Genomic DNA, 12,120 nt, shown 5'->3' with positions numbered 1-12,120 from the left:
AGTCCACTCCTCCTCACTCCTGAACAAGACCCTAATATACTTGAATTCCTCTGCTTGGGGCTGAACTTCTCGCCAGTACCCAGAAATGTAGAAAGGTGGTCTAGAGGCAACCAAACATGAAACCCTCCACCGCTTGGCTGCGCCTAAAAATTCTGTCCTAAAAGTCAGATGTATAATTGGTGGCAAAGGGTAGCCCAGGCAGAATCTAACATCCACAGCAAACAGGTTTGACTTATAGCTAGTATTCCAAATCATGCTCTTAACTGTACAAGTATTGAACAGGCCATAACAACGGTGCAGATTGCCCCAACAGATCTCCCAAAAACACCTCTACAGTGAGATATTATATTACTGTCTTCAAATAGTCTATTTTGAAAATAAAAATACATACACATGTATATTTATGTTATGCAATATATATATTGATTGTCCGTGCATATGTATATTGCTGTACATCAGAGTGAATTGTGCAGAGATTTGTGCAGTGTGTAATGGCTGGTTGTGCAGGCCAACTACACAATACACGTTTCCTTGTAGTGTTTAGGATGTTGTGTTGCTAGATCTTTACATAATGTACTGTAAATATTACCAAAAACCCATTAATATTACAGTAATATGCTTTTTCATTGAAAGTATTCATTATGCAATAATAACACATCTGAAATTTGTAAATAGACAAATTATGTCAGGAAAAATTGCATTTAGTTGTTTCACTTTCAGAGTACAAATTCTAGTCTGTCATGATTTGACATTTACAGGCAATTAGCACCACTACAGTGTTTCTTCTGTGATTGGTCAAGAAACCAGTTATATTCATTCATATTGATGACTGTAGCCTGCTTTATTTGATTTTTGCTACCATCTGCTGTTCAAAAGTCAAAACACCAACAGAGAACAGTTTTCTCTACCAAATGAATTTACAAATTATCAGGCAGTACAGAGGTGGGTATACGGTAATATTCAGTTAGTAGATATGAAAGATGTTTCTCTGGTCAACAGAGCTGCATTAAAACTAGATTAAAACTGCAGTAGTTAATTGATTTTGGCATGCGCAATATTAATTTTATCAGTAGAATCAATATTCACTTCCCAAAACAATAATAGTTAGCAGTCATTGTGAAAGAGATAATGAGTCTCTATAAGTCTATATATCTATATTTACATCTATGATAAACCCAACAGATTTTGTTCAGAATCTCCAAATATCAACAGTCACGCGTACACACAGAAACTGTGCAAAGCTTATTGTAGCTCAGCATTCAAGAACATTGGTCAGCGAGCTCTAAAAAGTTGTCAAATGGCCAATTATAGACAGCCAAATAGGGCTGGAGGTGTGTGTGTCTATATATTTGTGTGCGTGCGGGTATATGTGGACAGGAAGTGGTGGTGGCTGGTTTGAGGTCAGTGGCAGGAAAGAATGGTAGCTATGCTGTTGCTCAGACAACGGCTGGTCACAGCTCAAGCTTTTGGTTTCCTGACACACTGCAGCCTGAAACCGCATCACACCATCACTCCTTCCATCCGCCCATACCTGGTGCATTTGTGCCATCGATAATTTTAAAAGTAATGATTATATTTTTCATTTTACCATCATAATGTTTCTCTATTTTTATGCCTTTTTTCTCACTCCATCCACCCCACATCCCATAACACTCCATCAAACCACTCTATGCCCAGTGGCATCTGCTTCCTTACTAAATCCTGCTCCACCCTTCTCTTTAAACATTAAACACTGAACAACAGCGTGACCACAGGAACTAAAAGGCCGTGTTTCTGTGCTGTTTACTAGCCTGAGGAATACCACATCCCTCTCATTCAGAACTGGGCCCACAACCATCTACAAAAAAAAATGAGGCACGAAAAGATATGACCACAGTGAGGAAACTCATCATGTATGACACCTTTTTCACATTTTTGTGACCATAAAAACAATGGCAAGAAGGCATTGTGTAAGACAAGGAATACTGTAAATGTATAGGGCAATGGCTGCTACTTTTTCATTTGCTAAAAGCACATTTTATATCATGTTTAACCAACAAACTAGTGTTCTAGCCATATAAGAAAGCAAGCATTTGTTTTAACTGCACAGTCCTTTTTTACGAAATAAAATGTTGAAAGATACTTTGCAATAGGCAATACACAGCATACAAAGCAAGAGCTAAATGTAACACAATTAAAGAAAAAAATTCAAAGCCTACATATATTTAAAAAAAAAAAACATAAAACCAAGAGAAAGAAAGCAGAATTGGATTCAAGACTAAATTAAAGGGAGAAATACTGAAATAAGACTAACGCAAAATAGGTAAAAGTTCCAAAAACACAATGCAAAAATTCAGATAACTGTCTACATATATCACACTCACTGCTTATTATCATTCAATGGACGTTTACACTTAGGAGAACATTTACACACTTGGGATTTTGCAATAAGACCAACCGTTTACAAAGTATAGGGTGGAAACGAATGAGTGCCACAATCCAACCAGCAGATGTCAGTATTGCCAAAAAAAGGTGTCGAATAAGCTATGCAAAGGGTAATGGGTTCAACAATGAGGAGTATTGCATGGAAAGCTGCTTTGCAACTTGTAGACACACCTTGTGCAACTATTTCACACGTGCAACCATGTTATGTTTTTTATGTTTTTGCATAATCACGAGGGAAATCCCCTTAATTCTGTAAGATCTGAACATTAACAATTATGCTAAAACTAAAAAAAATACCTATATATTCGGTGTCATTGATTGCAGAGTAATTTGCTATTGTATATATATATATATATATATATATATATATATACATATATATATATATAGTCTTTGCTTTAGTCTCGTGAGATCGAGTGTGGGATAATAACAGCTTAATACGTACGTATAATTTGCCTAGATGCAAATACTAAAACGCTCAAATGATCACCGAAACCAAAAGCACAGACCCAAAGCAAACCATTTTCCCAGCCGTGAACTGCGCGTGCGCAGAAAACAGGCACCAGTCCACTGCCAGCTCAGCTGACAGCAGCAGCGGCGGCGGCGGCAGTACTCTGGCAGCCTATAACCATGGCAGACTCTGTAAGTAGCGAAGAAGTAGCAGTGATTAGTAATACCGACATCACTTCCACGGAATCTGAGAACAACATCATAAATACGGTCGTACCCTTTGTTGTTCTTCATAATAACCATACTTGAGGTTTAAAAATCTTTTTTGTTTTTACTGCTGAAAACCTTTCAAATAGGGCCTAATTTAATGTTAGCCAGTTGGAGCGTCGAAGACTTTTCCACTGTTTCTACAAAAAGCCTGCGGAGTTTTATGAAACGTTCACTGGCTTCCCCCGCTAGATTTAGCTTACTCCCTTCTGCGGCTTAGCGTTAAATTAATTAAATGACTTAAAGTTGCTTCTGCGAAGACTGTGTCAAACTTTAGTCCTAAACTTTAGTCTTCCTGACGTTAGCTTGCTAGCTATTAAGTCTGAACGCTAAACCTAAGTTTATGTTAGCCATGTTGCCCATTCTGCTCTTTGAGTGCTAACCTGTTAGAAAGATTGAATTCCGAATACTAAAGCAACTTTCCCCCCCAGTATTTCGGTGATTATGGTCTTGTCTTGTGACCTGCACACGCCTGCCATAACTCTGTGTGCTGTACTATTGTTATAGTATCTCCAGCTAACCAAAACAGATGACCCTTATTTTATACTCAAGTTTAATGCATATTTCTGTTCTTTTAGCCCCTGTCCGTTGCCGCTAACACTCTTCCATATGTTTACCTTTTTTTGACTTCCATACTCATAATTTATTCTGGTGTGTGCAGATGGTGGAAAGAGGGACGGCTCTGTTGAGGAAACTGGAGATAAATGTGGCAGAGGCAGAGAAGAGAACAGGGAAGAACACTGTTAACATGCAGGAAACATACACTGTGTACCTGATTGAAATACGGTAGGTTGTAAAGTGAAGCATTCACTTTTCTGTCCGCATCATAGGTGCATCATATGCAAATATTTAGTGCTTATAAAAAAGTAGAGAGAGGTGGAGTACGAACACTTGCATTCTTTTGCGTGTTTTTTTATTTATTTATTTTTTACCTCAGATATATTACAGTTTGCACAACAAATTTGCCTTTTTGTCTTGATTTTTATAGTATTGAACTGGGAAAATATAGTCACATCATGTACAGTACAGTTGTGTCAACTGGCAAGTTGCTATGAATGAAAGTGTAGTAGCTCAAGCATCTACCACTTTTTTTGACACACCTGAAATACAATTTTTTTTCTCATTGGTCTTTGTCCAGGCCTGCTGAAACAGAGGGAGGGACACCAGCGGCACCTGACACTTTGTGGAGACGCTACAGTGAGTTTGAGCTTCTCCGAACTTACCTGCTGGTCACCTATCCCTACATTATCATCCCCCCGCTACCAGAGAAAAGGGTGAGTAATGCGTAGGTGGTGGGAAAGGACTAATCAATAATTTTAAAAAAAGAATTAAATGGAAATTATTAAGTGACTATTACTAATACAGCTTACCTTCAACTTCATAGTAAATAATATTCAGCCATTTACCTTTTTTGTTTCCACCCTTGTTTGTGTCTCTTACAGGCCGAGTTTGTGTGGCACAAGCTTTCAGCAGACAACTTAGATCCAGACTTTGTTGAGCGGCGGCGAGTTGGCCTGGAAAATTTCCTGTTGCGTGTTGCATCACATCCGGTCCTCTCCAATGACAAAATTTTCTTCCTCTTTCTTACAGAGGTTAGCAGCCTAACATAAGTTGCATAATGTCCGTGTAGATCTTTTGCCATTCATGTAGTATATTCACGCCTTCCACATTCACAGTATAACAGATTTCAAACTGACGTTAAAGATGAACCCTGAACTGTAAAGAATTTAAGAGCTATTTATGCACCCATAGTTGGTAGATTTGTCTCTTCATTGCAGCCGCTTTTGTAGCTGGAATACCCCGTTTTTTGTTTTTTGGAGAGGGGTTATACAATCTGGCTGACTTTCGAGTCTGTCATGTATTTTTTCTGTCATTTCTTTAGGAAAAGGGATGGAGAGATGCGGTTTTGGAAACGGGCTTCCAAGACAAGGTACAACCAGATGGAGTGTGAAAGACACAAGTTCAGGTCACATGTGTAAACGATGCAAGTAGTTTCCAGGTCTGACAAGGAAAGCTGATGTTGGAAGTGCCAGAAACTGGCATTCTTTCTAATGGCCAGCAGGGGGCATCTAAAGTTATGGTTTCATGGAAGACCATGGGAAAACCACTGCCCACTCTTTTGATCAATGCCTCCTGTAAATACTTTCCTGATGAGCTTATGGGCTGAATCACTACTTTCAGTATGATTATCCCTTTTTAAATTATTGGTCCCACCAGTGTCCAGAAGGACAATAAACCAGGGTAAGCTTTTTTGCCTGTATAAACTGTTCTTGCCACAAACTAATGGCCAAGTGGCAAACATGACAGAAATACATGTCTGCTTAATACTGTGTGATTTATTTTGAACTAATTTCCAGTTCAAAAGTAAGTTGCATATGAGCATGCAGGTGACAATGACATGACGGTGGCAAATCTCAGCTCAGAGCTTTAAAACCAAACCAGCCTGTGGCTCCTTCCATCTTTTATACACTGTAAATGATTCTGTTGATGTTTTCATCATTTTAATCTGAATTTCATATCTGCATTTTTTGTGTGTTTTACAAATTCAAACTGAGTTATGTTTAAAGCACTTCTTCGTATATTTTGCTGTGTGTAATTCTTTTCCCTAACAGGCTGATTCCAGACTCAAGTCTCTGAGTGCCATGTTCAGAGTCAAGAATCCTGACAAGTAGGTGTAAAAACAGCCAAACCTAACCTAATTTTTCCATTTTCTAGGATTTATGCAAGTTACACAACTTAGACAGATTTAAGACTATTGTGAAATACTTTCTCAGGAATTTTTAATAACTAAAATAAATGAAATATTCATTATAAAATCAGGCAGCAAAAACAGGGTGTAAGATGTGTGATAATCACTTGGATATATTTATGAGCACAAATATGAAAATTCTATTTTTACCACCATATTAAGTAATAATTTATTCTGTTCCAAGGCAAACTGAAAGAACAAATTTCTAGAGTGAATAATGTAAAAGAAAATACTGTTCAATCAGTTACTTTTCTTCTTGTTTTGCCTCTAGGCGGTTTACAGCACTGAAACAGTACAGTGATGAACTGAACAGCGTCATCTCTCAGTTACTCAGAATTCGAGCGGTAAGTTTTGGCACGTTTGTTTAGAGAGACTGAGGTTTATCTTAAGTTGATGCTTTGTGCAAGCCGTGGGCATCCGTTGGTGGTTGCTTGTGGAACTTCAAATTCCAACATTTTTGTCTCTGAAATACAAAAATCTGTATCTACTTTCCTAGAATTTTGACTTTCTTTTCCAGGGCACTCACCATTTTATCTTGGACGTCTACTCCATAGCATGCCAACGTTTATTATTTAAAAGTGATTTAAAAGCTGGCTGCATCCAAGACATTGAGAATAATAGAAAGTTATTGAATTGCACTCTAATGCCAAATGTATCTCTTCAAGGTTTTTAAAGCAGACGGTCTAAGGTCTGTTTCTAATGATTAGTTTTGTTTTTTTCTTCTAGCGAGTAGCAGACAGGCTATATGGAGTTTACAAAGTCCATGGTAACTATGGCAGAGTTTTCAGGTGAGGAACACCTGTTCTACTCTGTTTTCTACTGTATCAAATTATAGTTACAAGCATAAATTACTGTATCCATTTATATAAGCAGAATAAAAACACATTTTAGGCAGATGATATTTTACCTTATATTGAATTAGGTCACTTAAAAAGTTTCCCTGCAGCAATAATGCATTTAGTATTAAAGGATTGTTGTGGGTCATTAGGGAATTCCTTTTTTCATAGATATGCCTCAATTGCCTTCTTTGTTTCTGTATGCCCACACAATCTCCTTTTGTTTGGGTAATCATGATATAATAGATACTTAACTACTTAAAAACAATCATTATTTCAGACAGCCATTTTTCTGTTTAGTGAACAAAGAGAGCTGCTGCATTCAAGTCAAGTATACATGAACATTTTTCTGTCTTTAGTGAGTGGAGCGCAATAGAGAAAGAGATGGGAGATGGACTGCAGAGTGCTGGACACCACATGGACACGTAAGTAAAGGTGTTACCTGAATTGGTGATGGACACAAACACATAATGTTTGTTTGGTATTGCTTCAATTGTACAGTGACTTTGCGTGTTATCTCAGTTATGCTGCATCAATTGACGACATTCTGGAGGAGGAAGAGCACTTTGCAGACCAGCTCAAAGAATACCTCTTCTACACTGACGCCGTCAGGTATTATATTGTGTTACAAGATGGTTTTGTTAACACACTTATCAGGGTAGACAGATGCTCTGAATATGCTGTCATTTTATTACATTTTGCATAAAAGTTGCATACATGAATCTCACCATATGTAAAAACATGGAATTAGATGTTAGGCATAATACAATAATCACTGTGCTGAAGCAGGTATTCTAGCTCAGTTACCGATGCAGCAGTGATTTATAGCAGGAACAGGAAGCCATCATTATCTTTGTTAATATCTGGAAAGGTTAATGTCTTCCATAGCACAGTCATGTAAACAGTAAAAGGAGACTTCATACCAACAAGGCTTCTGCTTGCATAACTTGGAAAGCCTGGACATTTTGTTTTTCATGCTTTACCTTCCACCTCATCTATTCCTTATTTTGTTTTGTTTTTCCTCTTTCACAAACACACAAGGGTTGCTTTGGTCAGTGTGTAACTTCATGCTTTATTCCTCTTAATTGGTCTGTAGTGATGCAGCACACATTTCTGACACTATATCTCTTATTTTATGTTTGCTAAAAATCTATTCTTCTGAATGAATTGAATTTTATTGTAAGCATTAAAACATCATTCAGCAGAGAAAAGAGTGTCAGTTTTGTAGATCAGACGCAGCCCACATCTTTATTTACAGTAAATGTAAATACATTCTGTTGACTGTTATAGCCTTTGTAGCAGAATGCATTCATGTTTTGGGACTGTCAGGGTTTAAAATATGTCTGAATTTGTGTGTGCGTTAAGGTCAGTGTGCAGAAAACATGAGCTGATTCAGTATGAATTGGAGATGGCAGCTCAGGACCTTGCCCAAAAGAAACAACAGAAAGAAGAGCTGGCAACCGGGGTAACACACTTTCACACACTCTGGCTTATAATCTGTCTTTCTCCTCGCACGATATGTGCAAATTAAGAACCAGAAGTGGGCGTGTGTTCAAAAACACCGTTGTGATCCAAATTGTCGTGAACATAATTTAATGCGTGCATTTGTTTTTCCGTGTGTGTCTGTTTGTGTGTGAGTGCAGACGGTGCGAATCTTTTCTTTGAAGGGAATGACCAGTAAATTATTTGGCCAAGAGAGCCCGGAGCAAAAAGAGAGCAGGTTAGCAGCCCTGGAGCAGAGTATTCAGGAAGGAGAGGAAACGGTCAAGGAGAAGAACACCGAGTGCCAGTAAGCACAACACTATCTTATCAACCACTTACCTATTTTGAAATTATCCCTATTTTAAATTTCTCTTCCTCACTGTTCTTCCTCTGTGTGAAAAATATAGCACATAATCTGACTCTGTTTTCTGACTGAACTGTTGCAACTGAACAACATAAATGCAAAGAATAATAACAGGAGACTAGATAATTTTTTCCCCAGCACAAACTGGTGAACTGAGGTATTTGCTGAAAGTGTTGAGAGACAAATTGAGGTTCTGTGTGTAATTAAAAAGTAGTTCTATTCAATTTCTTTTTGTTTTTTTCAACGGAAAAACAAAAGCCAGTGGTATCAGTAGAAAATACAGGAACTAGAACCTAATAAGAATAAGGAACAAAGCAAATGCTGCATTGTTTTTCTTTTCTTCTTCCTCTACCTCTTCCTTTGTTCTTCTCCCTGTGCTTCTTCTCCACGCAAACAGACTAACAGTATCATGCGTCTTTGTGATTGTGCCACCAGGGAGTTTGTGCGAGCAGCATGGGATGACATCGAACATTTTAAAGAGCAGAAAGACAAAGATTTGCGTGAGGCGCTGATAAGCTACGCCATTATGCAGATCAGTATGTGTAAGAAGGTGTGGACATTTATTCTTGTGTGTATTTTGTGTATTTATATAAATTCCTAGCATGTGGTCTTTTGTTCAGCAGTACCACTCCTTAACTGTTTAGTATTTCTGTCTTGTCTTTCAATGTCTCTAAGTCACTCCTTTTCTCTGGTACTTGTGTACTGTTACAGGGAATCCAGGTGTGGTCCAATGCCAAGGAGTGTTTCAGCAAAATGTGAGCCGAACTTTCCAAAGCGATCGTACTTTGCACCAAAACTATACTCTGATTGTACAGACTAGGACCAACAGCCAGTGATTATACTGTAGTCCTGTGGAGAAAAGATGGGAACCCAAATGCTGCCTTTAATTTGTTTTGCTATACTCAGTTGAAGCACACACACATTAAAAAAGTGAAAGTGGAACAATGCCTCTTTAACGTCAAGTGTCTTAATAGAACCTTTTCCTTGATTTTCTGACCTTCGTACTTCAGACAGTCCAAATTTACACACTCATCCTTAGTTGCGCTTTCATTAACATGTCCAAGAAGAAAATGTGGCATTATCATTGCACAATGGATCCATGGGATTATCCATGCAGTATATTTCAGTTGTTAGCTCTCTCAATCAGTCACAATGAATAACACAGAGCAATATACTAGTTTGAGTTGACACAGGCTGCACTTTGCAAACAGTGGTTCATGTGACTCCTTTTAGAGTTGCCTGCCTTGATGGAAGGATCTTTACGTGTTACCTTTCAACCCTCTCCAGAATCTCCTTACATAAAGGTTTTCATACTATTTGATTTTAGGTGATTAATGGCAATAGTGATGAGTTAAAGAATGGGGAACTTGTTTCTGATAGAACTTCTAATGTTATGCTTACGTTTGTGTTTAAATTTCACATTTGCAACAGCAAGTCGAACCAAACAAAAGCAGAAGAGTGCACTGGTGAATGTTCAATTTGAAATAAACTGCAAGAAATATGACTGTAAACATGGACCGAGCTTTAGAAAGCCACTACACTTTTTACATTTCCATTTTTCTTTTTCTTTATTTTTTTTAAAAGTCATTTTATGTTCGTCACACAGAAGTAATCTTTGTTATTGTTAATCTGTTGCTGACCAAAGTATTGACGACCAAGTGCTTTTATACTACAAATTTATAGTAGAAAATACAGAAGAAGGGTTGAAAAACTTCGGTTATGTGATTTTTGTTTTGTTTTTTGGCTGAGGAAAGAAATCGCTCTCACAATTTGAGTTTCATAGTTTAATTGTTTACACAAAATTTAACCGTAAATGCGAAAAATCAGATCCTTTATTTGCTGTCAAGCATTGTAGCTTTAATGCAACAGAAAAAAAACCCATATAGAACTCAGCCCACTGTCAATGTGCTCACCACTTATTCTGATATGACCTGAGTGCAGCTACACACAGATACAGACTGTTTTTTGGTTGAGATCCTCACATTAGGCTTACATAAACATACACGCATACTTGTGCTTCTTCGATGACATCAATCTGAAGGGGAGAAAAATTGGTGCATAATGGATCTGACGTCTGAATGTTGTGCTGAGATCAGCAAAAATTTTTCCCCAGAATAAACAATTGTTTTACTGAAAGAATCTCAAATTGAAGCTTTATGTATGTTTGTTTTGTTTTTTTTTCTAAATGACAAATGTGTCAGATGTAATCATTGTGTTATGACACTAATAAACATTTCCCTTTTTTGAACTTACTGTTGTGTTTTTATACCGACTGGCAGAGGAACCAAAGAGAACGGGGAAGCGGGATGAAATGTGACTGCTGGTTTTGCTTAGCATGTAAAGGTGGCTGTGGGTGTTTTGATTCTTCACGTAGACATGTTTGCTTTTCCTGTTTACATTTATTTGCCGTTAAAAGATAAGAGAAACAGGCTTTTTATTACCAAAGTCTAAAGGTCAAACCTCAGTGATTCATCTCTGCCAAGATAACTCAAAACCATCCCCTCAGGTTTTTTTTTAATTTTTCCATGACACTTGTTGGTGCTCATATTAGTGTCTTCAGTGGGTACATGGGTCAAATGCATGCAAATGTACTACACAGCACACAAAATGTAGTGTAAAATTCATTAAAAATGTCAACAAACGGCCCTAGATGGTGGAATGTTGTCTTCTGTGTTTTTATATCTGAACACAGCCCTGAACATTTGGAGTTTATTAAGATTTGAATTAATGGCGCCACCTGTGGATTAATAAAAGCACACGCATTTCACTTTGGCAGAGAGGAAAGGGTTTTTTTGGGGGTTTTTTTTAATGGTGAGGAAAGGAAAATGTTCCCCTTTCAGATCCACCTTCTGGTCGGTTGGTTGGTGTGCATGAGGTCATGTGTGGTTTTCTCAAATGGAAACCTAACATTAATTTAACATCAAAAACAGACCTAAGGCTTACATCAGTGATTTTCTGTCCTCTTCAGAAAATGATATTTTTAATAAATTGAAGCAAATTACAGACTTAATCTTAAATCTTAGCATAAGTTTATAAATGTAGAATACACAATCGAAATCATGATTAAACTTATGTGGAAATCATTAAGTCATGAAGGGATAAGCTGCTGTAAGAAAACAAAACAGACAAAAAAAAATCCCTTTAGGTGTCTCAGCCAAGGCCATGGGAAGCAGGGGTACTGAGGATCCTGCAGCACATCCTGGATTCTCTGTTATTTTTATTTACTTTCCATTTAAATTCTATTAGTTTAAGAAAGTTTTAGTAGTGTATGGTGTGTGTGTATCTTGCATAGGTTAAGTTGTGTCCCTGACCACAGATTAGTGACTGCACATGAAAATGGCTATGCAAAACTGAATTTCCCATGAAACATCGTTAGAATCAGCATGCTGCTCCTACAGTACTCACGAAGACAGCCCAAGGAGGTTGGCTATTTCTTTGCTTCAAGGGAGCAGAAAACCAACCTAGAAACTAGACATGATGAAAAGTATGTGGCTGGAAACATACTTTTGGGGTTTGGGTAATATTTGAAATTATTGAGAATATTTGAG

General features: G+C 37.6%; 1 protein-coding gene across 2 annotated transcripts; it reads left to right on the top strand.

The window, feature by feature from the left end:
- The first annotated feature begins 2,994 nt into the window (after positions 1-2,994).
- On the top strand, positions 2,995-10,820 carry snx4 (sorting nexin 4). 2 transcript variants are annotated; one of them, XM_085434237.1, is made up of 14 exons: positions 2,995-3,066; positions 3,803-3,927; positions 4,280-4,415; positions 4,584-4,733; positions 5,024-5,071; positions 5,754-5,809; positions 6,162-6,234; positions 6,617-6,678; positions 7,086-7,151; positions 7,249-7,338; positions 8,092-8,191; positions 8,370-8,515; positions 9,008-9,122; positions 9,284-10,820. In XM_085434237.1, exons 1-14 carry the CDS (start codon positions 3,055-3,057, stop codon positions 9,329-9,331), a joined length of 1,227 nt encoding a protein of 408 aa, XP_085290363.1. In that variant the 5' UTR covers positions 2,995-3,054; the 3' UTR covers positions 9,332-10,820. The 2 variants fall into 2 exon arrangements, with proteins under 2 accessions (XP_085290363.1, XP_085290362.1); XM_085434236.1 differs by having other exon boundaries at positions 3,004-3,144.
- The last annotated feature ends 1,300 nt before the right edge of the window (positions 10,821-12,120 follow it).

This window comes from Copadichromis virginalis, linkage group LG16 (assembly GCF_057382275.1).
Source record: "Copadichromis virginalis isolate Kocher_CV1m ecotype Utaka linkage group LG16, C_Virginalis_male_GT1.1, whole genome shotgun sequence".
Lineage (NCBI taxonomy): Eukaryota > Metazoa > Chordata > Actinopteri > Cichliformes > Cichlidae > Copadichromis > Copadichromis virginalis.
This window is presented reverse-complemented; position numbering and strand designations above follow the sequence as displayed.